The following is a 16,558-nucleotide window of genomic DNA, read 5'->3' as shown; positions in this document are numbered from 1 at the left end:
GATTAGTAAGAGGTGACCACCTTATTTTGTACTTTCTCCCAGGTTTCTGTCCAAAGTTCAACTTTCTGAAGATATGATTGTATGCTTTGCTTTTTTTAGGTTAACTTTCTAAGTCTTTATTCAAAATAACATAAGCCTTTCAGAAAATGTTTTGCAGTCATTTAAAAGAATTATTAAAGAGGCAAATGCCTTCTGTGGAAAAAGTAATGTAGAAGTTTTCAGTACAAAATAAGTAAATAAAAGTCCCTTACCCTATCCCCAATCTTGGTGCAAACAGATAATTTGCTCTTACATATAAATCAAGCTATTTTGAGGTTAGGTAGGCAAGTTTCTCTACATACCTTACATAGGTGTGTGCAAGTGTGTCTAAGCATGTGTGCAGACAGGGAGGGAGGACTTGAAGGATCATGTACAGATGTATGTATGTGTCTAATTTTTAAAGACCGGACCCTGAGCCATATCTCTTCTTCTACAGCTTGTTTGTTTAGTATCTCCAACGGGTAGGCCATAAACTGGTCCTAATGGTTGTCTGATCGCCTCTGGGGGTAGAACTAGATTCTTGGGAAATAAGAGCAAGAGAAGATTTACTTTTCATTTTATGCTGCTTTAAGTGTTTTGAATATTTTAAACAAACTTTCGAAATTAAAGAAAAGAAGAGAAATACGGTTAGTACCGTCAGGGCTGTGATGGTCGGAAACGGTCCCGCAGGGAAATGGCAATATGGAGAATGGGAAGGGCGGGGGGCAGAACAGTCGTCAAGAGCAGAGGGGCTCAGGCAGGCTGCAGGGAGCTCTGCTCAGAGCACCAGAGGCAGCAGGGGCGGCAAGCCGGTCGGCAGAGCAGGAAGGAGAAGGTGGCAGGGTGGAGCCGAGTAAGGCCAGCCTCAGGCTCCAGGGGAAGCCTCCACGCCCTCTTCCAAGATGGGAAGCTCCACTCCAGAGCTTCCCCAGGGAAATGGTCCTGTGGCTTTAACCCAAGGAGGCTGAATTTGGACTCCTGGCCTCAAGAACTTCAGAGAATAAATTTGCTTTGTCTTAAGCCACCAGGTTTGTGGTAGTTTGTTACAGTGGCCACAGGAAGCTGATCCAGGGAGTGAGTCATGCTTCCCGGGCTGAGAAGGCAGTAAGGAGTGAGCAAGGGCTTCAAGCTGAGGAGCGGTGCCATTAAATCGCATTTTAAAAAGGGAACAGATGGCGAATTGTTGAGTGCAGTACAGTGGCAGGAAACAGAGCGAAGGAGAGACATGAAGAAACTTCTTCAAATGCTTTTTATTGACACACAGTCACTGTACATATTTATAAGGAACAATGTGATATTTTGATTCATGTATACATTAGGTAATAATCAAATCAGGGTGATCAGCATCTCGAGCACTTTAAATCTTTCTCGTGTCTTCATCATAAGTACAGTCCTGTAGCTGTTTCGGGACACACTACCTATCTTGGCCCTACTGTGGACACCCGCCTTCCTCACACCCAACGGAAACGTCATGCCACTAACCAACCTGCCTCTATCACCCTTGCCCTTACTGTCCCACTCCGAATCCCTTCTGCGAGAGTTGGTAGTGTGGACGCAGGCAGCCCTGAAGAAACTGAGAGAAGACTGTGGAGGAAATATCAGGTGGCAGAATGTGACACCTGAATGTGACATCGAGGAGTCCTCGCTCTACATTCTGACCCATCAGAGGAGTGCACAAATCTTCTAGCAGATATAAAAAAGAGAAGAGATGCTGACCATTGTGGTGCCTGCAGAATATCCAGGTAGAAAAGGAAGTTTTGACTGTTGGAGAAACAGAGGAAATGGAGGTGTATGTCAGGGCAGATGCAGGCGGGACTCACCGACAGCAGTGGAGGAGAAAGGAACAAAATCTCTTTGCAACCCTTTTGATAAATGTAGACCATTTCTTTTAGAGGAATAAGGGCAAGAAGGAATGAGAAAAAAACCAAAGACTTATGAAGAGAATCTGAGTAGACCAGCACTGGGGGCATCAAGGGAAGAGAGGACTCCTGAGGAGCAGCTGGCCGAGAGGGACGGATTCTTTACTGGGACAAGGGAACGGTCCTGTGGAGCAAAGTCGAGGAAAGCAATGATTGGAAGAGAGGAGTTGAGGAAGCAGGGAAGAGACACGTGGATAAACGACTCTCTTAAGAAATCTGACACTAATGCCATGAAAGGATGCGTCTAAAGGTCGTAGAAGACACGAGGTTGGGGAAGAGCAAATTCAGTGGCTGGAGAGGCTGTAAAGGTGGAGAAGATGAGAATAAGGAACGGACCGGGGAGATACAGCGGTGGGGGTGGGGGACAGCTGGCACACAGGTGGAGGGCCAGCCTGGAGAGCAGGAACACAGGGAGAGGAGACGGAGTTAAGTCTGGATGTGGGGACAGGGCAGGCGGGGAACCTCAGGGCTAATAGCATTTGACTTGTGAGCAGAAAACATGAGGCGGATCTTAGACAATTAGACAGTCAGCACGCGTTCCATAGGCTTCCTCGGACTTACATGGAGGCAGCGATCCTAAGAACCAAATGGCAGGGTGGCGTTCGGACAGATGTGTGCCTGCGGAACGGAAGGCTGCTGCCTTCTGAGGGTGGGGCTCCTCTGCTCTCCCCAGTTGTGGACAGCTGAAGCCCATTGCACCGCACGGGAAACCCCAGAGGACTCAGCACCGCAGAGGGACCCTGCCCACCAGCACCATCACCACCATCTCCACTGAAAACAACAGGAACGAGGAAAACCAACAGCGGCCACGTGCTGAGCACCTGCTCACCCAGCTTCAGCTCAGGGAGTATAAAGATGAATGAGACTTGGGGTCTACTCCTTAGAATGTTACCAATTTTGTAGAAAGAAGACACTATTGTTTGGAAGTGCCCCCAACAGCCTATTGTGCTTGCTTCCCAGACCCTGGTGCTTCTGGGAGGTGGTGGAAATTACAGGATAGAACCTAGTGGATTTTCCAGTCACAGGGGTGTGCTCATAAAGAGATCCCAGGATCCTTGCCCCTCCCTGTCTCTCTCTTTGCTTCCCAGTCACCATGAGATGAGCAGCTTTGCCTAACCACATGCTCCCTACCTTGATATGCTGCCTTGCCACAGGCCCAAAGGCAACAGTGCCAACAATTATGGAATGAAAACTCTAAAACCATGAGGCAGAACAAACCTTTTCTCTTCTTAAGTTGATTATCTCAGGTATTTTGCTACAGTAACAGAAAACATACTAACACAGAGGAGAACGCTGTACCCAAATACCTGAGAATGATTCTCACATAAAGGAGCATTAATAAGGCCCCATAAGCTAACAGAGCTGGAGGACACAGAGAACAGGACATGTGGTCTGGATTATCAACTGACTAAAGTAAAATCACTCAGCCAATTCTAAACTTCTATCCCATAAGTCCTGTGCCCCTTCCATTTCATTTTACCACATAAAACTTTTTCTCCTATTCAATCTATAAGTAATTTTGGGTAACTGGTCATAGGTACAGAGCAAAGAATAGAGAAAGCCTTTTCACAGAAGGATTTTTAAGTTAGAGCTGGTGCGAACGCATAGTCAAAGGGCCAGTCAGGGCAGGGACAGTGCCATCAGGGACCTTGTGAGCCCAGGGTAAAGTCCCATTCTCTGCCAATCCTCTCTGAGGGCACAACAGTGGAAGAACTTCTTCCTTTGTCTTGTGAACTTATCATTCTTAATTAGTAGCTTGCCTGATGCAGGGGTTTGGAAGAAAGGAAAATTAGTGCCTAGAGGGGAGAAAGATATTTAATCATTAGAATCAGGCCAAACAACAAATTAGAGAAATCCCATAACTTCCAGGTGAGGCTCAGGAACAGAGGCAGACCTGGTTGACAGGTACCTGTCCAGTAGGGTTCACCAGTCGGGCATAATTAAAGGAAACATACTAAATGTGGGAATATCTTTTAAGGTGAATAAGAGGTGTTATGAAAATCACATTTCAGAGAACTCAAGTCCACAGCTGGACAGTGTTCCCCAGTCCAACAGCTGAGTGGCAGGAGGGGCTTGAGATGGAGGAACGGATGGCATAATGCCAGAGCAGCAGGCGGCCTTCCGTCCCCGGCTCCATGTTCAGCCTTGAGGATGCTGGCATGCTCCGGAGAGGAGCATGGTGTAGAACCAGCAGCTCTGGGTAAGGTCAGCCTCTCCTGTCCAGCAACCCCAGGCCCTGGCAATCCCTGGACCATGGCAAACAGGACGCAGGGGCTTTGCTTCCGTCCCCAGGCCCTGGCAGGAGAGGTGAGGAAGCTTTGCCAGCTGGAAGGGGGCTTATCGACATTCGCTCACATCACACCACTCTTGGCAGACTGGAACTGAACATGTTCGGATCCTAAGTTTGAGGGATACCAGAAGCCTGTGGGTGTTCCACTAAGTTGAGGAGAATCAGGGCTTGGGGGGAAATGCCTGCAGCAACTGCAGCCCAGAAACAAACCTCTGGCTCCTGGGAGGGAGGCCCCGCCAGAGGAGAGGAGGAGAGAGTGTGCCGGCTCACAGAACCAAGAGCACCTCAGCCATGGGAGCACATCCTGCTGACAGGGAGCCCGGGTCCCCAAGGAAGCCTGGGTGGCTGAGCCTGAAGGCCAGCCACTCCTCCGTTTCCCTTGGCTCGAGCATCGTTGCCCACCACAGCTCGTTCTCACGGGAAGGCCGCGTGGACACCCCCAGGAGGAAGGCCTGGCAGTTCCAAAGCAGCCCGGGGCCCTCAGACCACAGCGCCTTGGCCAGAGGGTGCACTCCAAAGGCCGGAAACGTCCCGATTTCTTGTAGCATCTCAGACCGAATGTTAACTCTTAAGAGCGTGGACGAGGGCTTAGTTGTGACGCTGTCACCCAGAGCCACATGACCACTAAACCAAAGGAGAAGTGCTGGCAACGCACATCAACAGGACGCAGGAGCCTACACGTGGGCCGGGAGGGGCGAGGAGGGCGAGCAGCTGCTCGGAGGGGATGTCTGTCCAGCAGCGTGTGGGCCCTCGGAAGCAGCAGGCGGGGGAACGGAGCGTTTCCCTCCCCTCTCCTCTCCCGTGACAGGGTCGTTCACAGGTGGTGAAGGGATGGTGGTGTCCGTCCTTCAGCAGATTCCCCCTGCGGTCACGCCGTGACCACACAGCTGTGACAGCGGCCCACGTCCACCAGTCCGCCAGACATTCTCATTCTGAGATTTGATCAAACCTTAAAAACCCCAAGGATGGGCACAGGGCACTGATGGGAAATCTGAGCTCCTGCTTCCCCTGTGGACTCCCCCAGGGTGGCTGTGTGGACAGCGCGTGGGTCGCCAGCGCCCGCAGGGGTGGAGCTGCCGCAGCGCACGCCACTCACCTTTACTGATGTCTTGGTACTCCAGCCAGAGTCGCCGCTGGACTTGCTTATTTGGGTACCAGATAGAACAGGACTCCTCAAAGCCGTAGATTGCTTCCTGGATGTAATGGTTGCCAAACTGGTCCAACAAGGCCACAAAGTCTGCACGAGATGTGGCCCCGTCCAGGGAGTGGAGCGCATTGCTGAAGGCTACGGAGGAACATGGCCCAAGGGGGAGGGTGAGGACTCACACGTGGGCTCTGGACCCCCAGGCATCTCAGCCCCAGATGTGACTGTGTGGTCCAAAGCGACCTGGGACAGCTGGCTAGGACTACCAGGTGATGTTTCCACGTGACCGGTCAGACAGTTCAGCTCCTGAACAGTCATCTGTCGGTCCTGCCATTACCTTTGTGCAGGTGAAGCAGAGCTTCACCAATTTCCACTCCCATACCCCTTAAGTAAACATCTCCCCCCAACACACTCGCAGGTCGTGACACTAAGTCAATGTAATCTGGTCAAATGATGGCCTTGTAAAAAAGACAAAGGAAAGCAGAGTCTAGAGCAGAAACACAAATACTAGCAGAGAGTGGTTCCCCTCATAAGATGAAGAATGGTTTCGTGGAATGTGTGAAGGTGGGAATGTGTATCACCAGGTCACACATAAAACGTACCCCAACTGTGGCTAGTGACCGAAAAAGTGTGTGAGATGTTGCCGTTAGGCAGAGACACAGGCAGTGGTCAGACAATGAGGGGAGGGAAGAGAAGTCCCGAACATGCTGCTTTAATTTTATGTCAGAAAATCCAAAGGGAAGGGACTGAAAATGACCCATGGAAAAAAATACCCTGCTTGCCTCTACCCCAAGCCCCACCCACTCCAGCCAAATCTCCTCAGGTTCTTTGCTCCTTAAGAGATTTACACTCACAAGACAAGCCGGCCTATGGTAAAACGTCCAAATCCAAAGTTTTCTGTCTCTAGCCAACTTCCTATGACACTCCTTTCCCCACAGGATCAGGGCAAGGTGGAATAGCTCAGGCGTGAGACCTAAGGTGCCAAGTGCCCATCACTTGGGACACCATTACATAACTTTAAAAAGGCCCATCACAACAGAGACATCCAGCCCTAGCCCTGGTGTGCACAGCATCTCTGCTATATGCACATTGAGTGTGTGGATGGTGGAGTTTTTACTGTGGGTTTTTCCGGCACAGTCCTCACTCTAATCCCCTCTTGCAAGAATTCTTGCAAATTCAAAAGAAAAAGTTCTGAGCTCTCTTCTGCCCCGTGGACATGTTCTAGTCCTTAATGCATGATTTTTGTGTATTCGGGAAGTGTTACCTTTGAAAGTGTGCATCTCGTTTCTCACCATGATCCTCCCATTGTCCTCTACCATTTACCTTCCTCTTGATGGCCGAAGACTCCAGCCACCTCCCCTTTGCTGACCCTGAGACCCTAAGTGAGTTTAGAACTCATGAATCCTTAATGTACTAGATGTAATTCACATATCCCTCCATATGTAATATAAACCATGAATGTTTTACTACACATAATTGCATTTCTCTGTTGCTCTGTATCTCCATCTCTCTATCACACTCACTCGCTCTTTAGGAAATTTAGGCTATTTCTCACCTCCCCGCCCGCACCCCATCCTGTTTTCCTTATGTCATTATGTGGAATTTTAAATCATTTTCTTTGCGTTTGGAATGTTGTATTCTGTCATTTTGTGAAAAGCCTGTAAGTTTTGAAATACCCTCTGCACAAGCTGGGGGACCCCAGAGAAAACAATAATGGTCACTGGCTCCAGCTGGTCCACCCCATCTCTTCTTCAATTCAGGATGAAACATGCAGTTGGATCTGACTTGGGAAAGGATACCACTCCCGCCATTTGTCCTCAAGAGTGCACATGGAGTAGCCACATGCAGGCAGCTCAGGACAGTGGGACAGTGGGGCTGTGCCCTGTGTCCTGGCGTGGGGGGCGCTGGCTGAGGGGCTCACCTTGAGAGACAGCCGCTTGGTTGAGTTTGATGTGGTACATCACAGATCGGACCTTCCAGTGCTGCAGCACAGGGTACCCAGACACTTCACTGAAGTTCACCATCCCTGGGGACAGAGGAGACACGGGTCAGTGTGTGAGCCGGGCTCACAAGTCCCTAGTGGAGGAAGGTAACCCCACTCCATTAGGTTCAGGATTAGAATTGTAAGAAAATGATAAAATGTTCTCTGATGAAGAGAATTTCTAGAATCACAGTGACAACAGCTATCGTTTATTGAACTTTTGCTCTGTGCCAGGCATTTCACTAAGCGCTTTGCATATATTAAGCCAGCTGAAGTGACTTGTGAATCATTGTGACTTGGGTGTTATTATTATTTGCATTTTATAAATGAGGATACTGAAGCTCAAAGAGGCTGTTTATATCAGGTCCCTAAAACACGAGGTAAGCCGGGATGGGGTTCCAGATGGCCTGAGCCCAGGGCCAGGGTTCCTACTAATTCTACCACAACACCCCATAATGAATTTATACTACACTCTGACTGCGACACGCCAGTTTACTGTCTTTAATAGTAGTAGTAATCGACTCAACTCACGTATCTGATAGCATTGATTTTTCTGTCTCATTTAACTGATTTGTGTTTGGTATTTAAGTTTTAATTACTCTGAGGCTGATAAAGCTCATTTTTTTTTTTTTTTTCTTTGCCAGAAGGGACAATGTCAGGGTGACTGAACCACTAGGGGGACAGAAAGAGCCAAATATCAAGGGCCATCTCTGTGCCAGGCAATGTTTGGGGCACTTACAGGACCCCTTTTGCTGATGGGGAGACAGAGGCTCTGAGAAGCTTAGTTAGCTGATCAAGATCACTCTCAATAAGCCCTTCCTGAGACCTTTAGAGAGATTATTAGCGGGTTGCTCTTCCTTAAGTGCTTTGGAGAAAGAGTGTCGCCCTGTTTAAATTCTAACCATTACTATAAATATAACATGCTAGAGAAACAAAATAATTAGGCCACAGGAAATAAAAAAATCACCTTTCTAAGTTTAGAGAACCAATTTTAACTTCATTTCTATACCCAATGTTTGTTATATGTGTAAGTTATAGGAATATACATATGCTTTTCTATATGTATATGTACATAAACATATACAGTAAACTTGTATATAGTATATAAAAACATATAAAACTAGATAACACATAGTGTACATAAAGTGTGTGTGTATACAACTATAATGGCAATAATGCACACATAGTTAATTATTCTGCTGCTTTGACCCATGCTTCCTTTAAGCTAAATCAACTAATTTAATACCTAAGCTGAATAAAGAGTAGGCAGGATTAATTAGCTGCTTGTCAACCCTGATCAAATTAGATGAGTAATTACCAAATTTCCATTTCTGTCTGAATCATATGGGAATAATTATTGGTAAGAAAAAAAGAAAAAAGGTCAGAAAAGGTGCTTAGTGAATCAATTGCTTAAATTTTATATTATGTAGTCAAAGATAAGTTGCCTAAAACTAAGAGAAGGTTTTCCGCACTTTCTTTCTTTCTTTCTAACGTTCTTTGAGGGCATTAAGCTTTGCAATACCAGTCATGTGACTGCATGTTTTGGCTTTTAACCTCCATGTTAACTTCAAAAGCATACAAATGGAGTTCTAACTGTACACGTGACGGCTTCAGTCACAGCCCTTACAGGTGCGTTCCATCAGCATGTCAGATGTGGGTGGCCTTCAGAACCACCGCTCCTCATGTCAGCGTGTCGGCTTTGCTGTTAATTAGAAAAGCCCAGGTATGAAGAAAACAGCGGGTCCAAACAATAAAGATGCCCAACTTATTTGGGGAAAGCTCCCTCTGTCGGACTTGCGCCACAGTGGAAAACGAATAGGCAAGGGAGGCGGTGGCAGGCGACAGTCTTTGTTTGAATGACCGTGCTTCTCAGGCCAGTCTCCTCTCTCTGGCTGCTGCCAAGGGAGTATTTTGGTTCCAGTTGTTTTGACTGAAGACTGAGAGGCTTGCTGAGATGATCCCTTGCTTCCTTTTCAAATCTGGGATGGCCACCTACTGTGTGATTTGGGGCTAGGCGACTCATTTCTTTTCGTTTTTCATATCTGGAAAGTGGGGATGACAGTGTGCAATCCCATTTACTCTACAGGTAGGTTGTGACAAAAAGAAAATTATAGGCACAAGAATACTTTGAGAAGAGATGAGGCATTGGACACACTGATGGCTTCCATCTCCTCCCCCTCCCCTCCTCTGCCTCCCTCTCCCCCTCCCCTCCTCCTCTTCCTCTCAGTCCTCTGCCATCCCCTAGCTGTATACACCTGGCACTTAACCGATGCTTTTGCTATTACTCCCTAGATGGCAGTCCAGATCAACAGGGGAAGAGGAGAAGGAAGGACAGGCATGGGCTGGGGAGGCCCGCTTGCCACATCTGCCTAGCCTGAGCCCCGCAACGGAACTCCATTGCTTCGCTGCCCACACGTGGCGACACTGGGTCAGGGGGACACTTACATAACCGTTAGAGCTTGGAAATGTTTCTCTGTGCCTACTTACAGAGACTATTTCCATTAGTTAAAAGGAAAAGGGTATTTTAAAGTGTGTGTTTTCTAGCTGAGTCCTATGATTCTTTCTCAGAGTGCCCTTGACTTGCAGTCAGGTTTAATGTTTTATTTTATTATCATTTTGAGACACATTTCTGCTGAATGGCTCTTTTTTCAAATGCAATGTTTTCTCAAGAAAGAACATCATTTGTTTTTCTACCTAATGACTCAACAGACCTGTGTGCAATGTGGAAGGAAGAAAGGAAGGAAGGAAGGAAGGAAGGAAGGAAGGAAGGAAGGAAGGAAGGAATAAAGAAGGAAAGAAAAGTAGCTTTCTCTTGCTATTTTATTTGAAATATCAGGAGCATATCTGATCCCAAAGTATTAAAGCCAAGAGTCTTTTTCCTTTAAATGAACTTGAAGCAGTTCCAAAGAGTCCACAGTTCTACATCTTCAAATAGATCCAATGACTGTGGCACCCAACAGGACTGTGGATACGGCCAGCAGCCCAGCCACCTCCTTCACCCATCTCCACACTTCCTCCTTTGTCTCCATTGAAAGACTGAATGCACAGACGGACAAAAGCCAGGCCTAAACAAAAACGAAACTCAGACCCACAATCTGTCGCAACCAGCTCAGGAAACCACCCCCGCTGGCTATAATAACCCATCAAGGAAGCGGATCCACTGTCCACGGCGCAGACTTGCAGGAGCCCCCCCACTACTCTAGCAGGTAGAAAAGGAGCCAAGCGATATCTCCTGTAATGACCGGGCTCGAACCACCAGCGCATCATCTCCAGCGACAGCTTCCCTACCTCTGGCTCCCACTTCCTAGGTCCAGCCACCAACAGCCAAAGGTGTACCCCTCATCAGTGGCATGGGATGTCCCAGGCCAACAGCCTCCAGTCCACCTGAAACCCTGCCGTTCTCACTCCTCTGCCTGCCCTTGGGTTCTGCCACCACACAAGTGATGACGGGCACGTCCCTTGCTATAGCCAGAGCAGAATGAAGAGCCTTTGCCTGTTCTCGTTGGGTGGGCCTGCGGTATCTGCACGCAGCATGCAACAACAAGCAGACCCACGAAGCTCCGCGTGCTCACGTATTACTGTGACGAAGCAAGGAAAGACACGTTCATCGGTGTCTCCCAGCGTGTTCTTTAACCAGTTCTGCCAGGTGGAAATAGAGGTTGCGGGTGAAAAGAACTCTCTGGTTAAGCAGGTTTGGGAATTGTTAGGTTCAATAAAGTGAAAAGGATGTCTTCTCCCACAGGAATCTCTTTCTAATGCTAAGGTGATACAGATAGCAAAGAGGACAATAGTCTCTCCAAATGTATTTGAAGACAGACCCATTTGTGAATGGAACTTGGATTTTTCATGAAAAAAATAAATAAAGCTTGCAAATGCTGATATAGAAGATTCTGAAGCTCACTTTAGCTTTAAACATCCTCTCTTGCTTATAAGTTTATGGGAACTATGACCTATAATAATAGAGTGTGAAATGATACGAAATTCACTGTATGCCTTTCAGGAAAGTTACCATTAAAATGTAACTTTACAACTGGAAGGATGACATCAAAGAAATTTGGTCAGCTCTCTCCTTCATCAATCCTTCTGGTCACTCTGGTATTTAGAAACAAGCTCATTCCTGCTTATGTCAAAGGAAGGGCATGCTCTTGGCCTAAGTGATACCATGTCCTGACCAAAATAGGCTAAAAGCAGAGCATCAGGTCAGGAAGCGCTCCCGCCTCGCGGTCAGGAGTGCGGGACTTTACACCTCACACAGGGAAGATGGCAGGGTCTTATCTGGACAGCTTCTCTATTTTTTTTTTTCCCTCCCTGTCCCCTGCAATAAGCTGTATTAGGAGAGGCCCAAGGGCATGGGGAGAAGGAAATTTCTTTGTGAAGGAGGACCAATTTGGGGGTCTCTTCCTTATTCCCCAAGTAGCAGATCTAAGCGGGTTCCTCTGATGTTATTCTGCTCCATCCACTGGCCCCTCCTAGAGAGCTCCAGGTATCGTCCAGAACTACCCTGGTGTCCTCCTGGTCTGATAAATGAGATGGAATCTGCCCTCAGCCAATAAGTCATAAAGTGTGCGGGGGGTTCTGGAGGGTCTGGAACCGAGGCAAGTGGTTTTGTAGTGGTGCAGAACCTGCCCTGTTTGTAGGGTCCACCTCGCCCCCCACCCAGCACAAGGCCCTGCACACACATCTGGGAGGTGCTTCTCAGCTAACCATGTACAGGCAGGAAACCAGATTCCCTAATGCCAGAGACAGAGGCTTTAGGGACAGTCCAGAGGCTGCAGTTTGATTTCTGTGTGTGCGTTTATATGTGTATTAATCTTTACAGAGTCTGTTCATCTTTTGAAGAGAATTATGGTTGGTCCAGAATAGATTGTTTTCTAAGTTCTTGTCCAATGAGGAAGAAACCACTTGGTAATTTTCATACTAATTTCCTTCTTGGTACACTGATTTAGTTCACAAACATGGATTTCAGTATGTGTTAGGAGCTGTTCTAAGAACTTTACTAACATGAATTTATTTGTTCTTCATATCAATTCTATAAGATTTATAATACCTATGGGTAATTGAGGCACAGAGAAGTTAAGTAACTTGCCCAGATCACACAGAAATGAGTAATTGTGCCAGGGACTTGGGCTCCGGAGCCCACCCTGTTGACCACCATGCAGCACTGCCTCAGGGGGACCTACCTCAAAGCCTGTGAAATCTGGAGAAGGCTTGCCCTCAGCCCACCCCATTCTTTAGAAAAGGAAAAACGAAGGAAAGTGAGCCCGGACTAAGGAACTTAGGAGTCAGGGAGGGAGGGAGGGAAAGACAAAGCCAACAGCAGTGGCCCTCACATCTCTCCTCAGCAAGTGACGCTCCCCGCCAGGTACAGCGTGGGTACGTTAAGGTCTCTCCTCTGGCCCAGGAGGTACCAGCTAGGAGTCTTCAGAGGCACAGAGGGAGGAGTGTACCCTGTGTTCCCACTTCTTCTGATCGACCCACACCCGAGTTCCACAGGGGGCCCAGAGGGAGAGCACCCCAGCTCAGAGCAGCAGGGACACACAGGTATCCCACCCCCAACTCATGACAGTGCCCCCCGAGGGCTGGAGAGATGATGTTGTCTGATGTCACACAGCCACACAGTCCCAAAGTAGTAGAGCTAGGACTCAAACCCAGGGTCCACTGACATCAGACCCTACCATTTTCATTTAAAAATTCTTTTTAGTTGTAGGTGGACATAATATCTTTTTATTTTATTTATTTATTCATATTCGGTGCTGAGGATCGAACCCAGGGCCTCACACGTGCGAGGTGAGTGCTCCACCACTGAGCCCCAGCCCCGCCCCAGAACGCTACCATTTTTATTTCTCCGCATGGCTCCATCAGTATTCCCAGGGGTCCCTACAGCAGCAATAACACATATTTAGGTGATAGTGGCAACCTAGCTCCTCTCTGCCTCTGTGACCTGGTTATTTCCGCCGACTCCACCCACACCTTCTATTATCTCATTTGTTTTCAAAGCATCCCTGGGAAACTACTAAGCAAAGATCTTATGACAAACATTCTGCAGGTGATTATATGATAATATGCACAATTTTACTGACAAATAATCCTAAGAGTGTTCCGTGTTATAAGTGAGCATTTATATATCAAAGAAACCAGTGGCTCAGAAACCAGAAGAGCAAGGTCAAGTCTTGATTTTTGAAGCCACACCCCTGCCTGGCTTTCGCTGGCTGAGGGGAGGCACTCACCAGTCAGGAAGTCGGGGTCTGGGGTGGGCTCTGAGATTTCCTCCAGGCACTGATTCTCCAAGGGGACAGTGGCCACCACAAGCCCATCTGGCAGTTGCTGGTCTAAACCACGAGCAAAGTTGTTTTGCCTAGAAACAGGGCATACTTTCATTTCTGAGCATCCAGCTGAGCCCCGCCCCCAGCGGGGCATTTTATTTCAACAGAAACGTAAAAGTCATATTTGGACCCACACATTCCCCTCACCCTGAGCCCCATTTAATATGTGAAGGGTAGGGAATGCTCCTCCCTGCCTCTCATCCCAGTCTTGCTCCCTGCCTGCTCAACAAGATCTCCAACACTCGGTCTCATCTCTGGGCCACAGTGAAGACAGACTTCGGCCATATTTCTTGGCTTTGGCAAACCATCCCAGACCCCAAAGCAGAAGCAACCTGCGAAGTCTGCTCTACGTTGTTGTAAGAACTAGTTTGGAAATTTACCCTCAGTTTGCTTGTAAGAGTCTAGACCTGGGCTGCTGTCAGGCTGGTCCATATGGTACCAGTGACAGCGTCATTGTCACCATCCTCTCTTGGATGACACTTCCCCACAGGATCTGAGGAAGATGCATTCAAAGAGCCAAGGTAAAATATGGACAGAGGTCAAACCGAGAACCTCGTACAGATATTCTAAGTAAATTTACTTGAACTATTTCGTTCCCAGGATCCCTTTATACTCGTAAAAATGATTGAAGGTCCCAAGTAACTTTATTATGTAAGAAAGCTCTAATTATATCTGTCACTATTTTCTGTGTTAGAAATTAAAATAGAAACTTTAAAATTAATTCACTTAAAAACACAATAAGTCTATTGAATATGAATGATCGGTAGGGCATTCTTGTACATGTTTTGGAAATTTTTAGAATGTCTGACTCAATAAAAGGCAACTAGATCCTCATTACCAAATCTCATGTATTACAGTGTATTGCTTAAGTACGGGAAGAATATCTGGCCTTTCTGCAGATGGAAAAGGCAGGAGCTAGGGTGTCCCCCAGGGCGCAGGGACCTCAGGGGTCCTTGGCTCCCAGTCTGGGGACTGCTCTTCTAGACCGACTCACATGCTGAGTCTTCTCTTCAGAGGCAAGATGGAACTTGGGGCATTCGGGGGTAGCTTTCTTACAAAACCTTTCAGCCCACACCTGAGCAAGGTAAAATCTCACTTTATACTTTACTCTTCACCTGGAGGAAGCATGGTTTTTGGATTCTTGAAGAATGTTACCTTGGAGAAGCAGCACGGTGAGAACAGGACCTAACCCCTTCGGCACTTGACATTTACCTTGCTCCAGGATACAAAACTTAGGGTGCATATAAAGCAATTCAGAGAAGCTCCGCGGACAGCCCTGAATAATCACTTCTGTGTGTACACGAGGTTCACCTGAATGTTCCTTTCAGCACCTGTCCAGAGGCCACTTCCTTGGAATGGTTGTTGTAACCAAAGAACATCTCCCCAAAGAGAGTCTGGTTCATGGGGAGCTCCCTGCTTTCCCCACAGTCGCCTCCCTCTGGGCAGGTCTCCGTGATGAGCTGGCAAGAGCGTCCGTCCACAGCAAGCTTGTAATCCTCGATGCACCTAATGCGGTGGACAACTCAAGATAAGAAGTTAGTCCATCTAAGAGCTATGCTGGCCCATCAGCTCAACCACTCGGGAAGAGATGCCTTTGAGAGAATGGAAATGGCCAAAGATTAGGACTATCCCATTTCGCTTCTGACCCCTTTATAAGTGAGTTTCTTAAGCCTCTAGATGCAGGCTCCCTCCATAATGTGATCATACCAAATTTTTTCCTTTCCTTTGAAGTTAGGTCTCTCAGAACTTTGGAGTGCTCTCTTTCCTAAGAGTTACCTGATTTCCCAAAGAAGATTCATGGGAGACAAGGTTGTAAATATGAGTTAACCATTTAAATCCAAGATATACTAGAGCTTTTCTCACAAGCACTCTGTACGACCAGGTTCTATATTCGTCAGGAGAGTCATTTGGCAGCAAAAGGAACAACACTGTGCTTAAGAAATTCATAGCTTTCTAATCTGGTCCTCTGACAACTCAACTCAGAATCAGGAAGATGGATGATCTCCTCGCTGTGCTCTGCTTGGATGTATCCAAACACAGGATCAACCCAGGCCAACTTCCCCTCTACCCGGAGTAGCCACCCTGAACTAAACAGATGCAGGGCATCTACCCCATGCACTGTAGCTGAGAGCTGCCTCCTGGTGCCCGCCCCCCAGGCAGGTACAGCTTCTGTACTGGGAAAGCGATGCTAATTTGGTAAACCTGGGTCAGTGACTCATAAATCATCATTTGGACCTTACTTGTAGTTATATTATGGAGAACATGTATTTGTTAGCTCAGGTGGGAACTACTTCTTTGACAACACTGTCATTGAAAAAGAATGTTGATTTAATTGGGTTCTCTCCTTAAAAATACAACAGACTTAGAATTTAAAGGTGCTCATGACATTAAAACACATCATTTATCACTATGTACAGTAAATGTTGTAATACTAGAAAGACCTCTGTCCTACATAGAAGAACAAATGATCGTGGTTTCAAGTAATGGGGAGCAAGACTGTAATAGCAAGGACTGTCTTCTTCCCTGGGTGATCTTAAACCAGTTGAGTAACCTCTCTGACTTCAAGACACTTGACGTAAGAACTAAGACATAGCCCTATAAACAGCTAGTACTCTTTGTATGTTGCTATTATTAGCAGCAAAGGTGCAATGAGGCCTGTGGTGATACAACTTTAACTGCTAGTTTTTCCCATTTATCGTTTATATATTTGTGTGAATAGGTGTGAGCAGAGCTCTTTAAGTGCATGTGAGCTGGTCATTATATAAAACCCTCAAATCCAGGCCTTCTTTGCCAGGCGGTGCATAGCATCTTGGAGAGCACTAAATGCACACATGTGCCTGGTTCTGATTAAACAGGAAAGAAGGCACAGCTAAGGTCCTGCCA

General features: G+C 47.2%; 1 protein-coding gene across 3 annotated transcripts in view; it reads right to left on the bottom strand.

The window, feature by feature from the left end:
• The window catches only part of ASTN1 (astrotactin 1), a 287,138-nt gene that overhangs the window by 61,940 nt on the left and 208,640 nt on the right, over positions 1-16,558 (bottom strand). For all 3 annotated transcript variants that reach the window (XM_079107250.1, XM_079107251.1, XM_079107249.1), the window contains exons 13-16: positions 14,987-15,181; positions 13,580-13,707; positions 7,293-7,397; positions 5,324-5,512 (exon numbers count right to left, since the gene is read on the bottom strand). In XM_079107250.1, coding sequence (XP_078963376.1) covers positions 5,324-5,512; positions 7,293-7,397; positions 13,580-13,707; positions 14,987-15,181 — 617 coding nt within the window. The remainder of the gene's footprint in view (positions 1-5,323; positions 5,513-7,292; positions 7,398-13,579; positions 13,708-14,986; positions 15,182-16,558) is intronic.

Source organism: Sciurus vulgaris (assembly GCF_902686455.1).
Source record: "Sciurus vulgaris genome assembly, chromosome: 12".
Classification (NCBI taxonomy): domain Eukaryota; kingdom Metazoa; phylum Chordata; class Mammalia; order Rodentia; family Sciuridae; genus Sciurus; species Sciurus vulgaris.
This window is presented reverse-complemented; position numbering and strand designations above follow the sequence as displayed.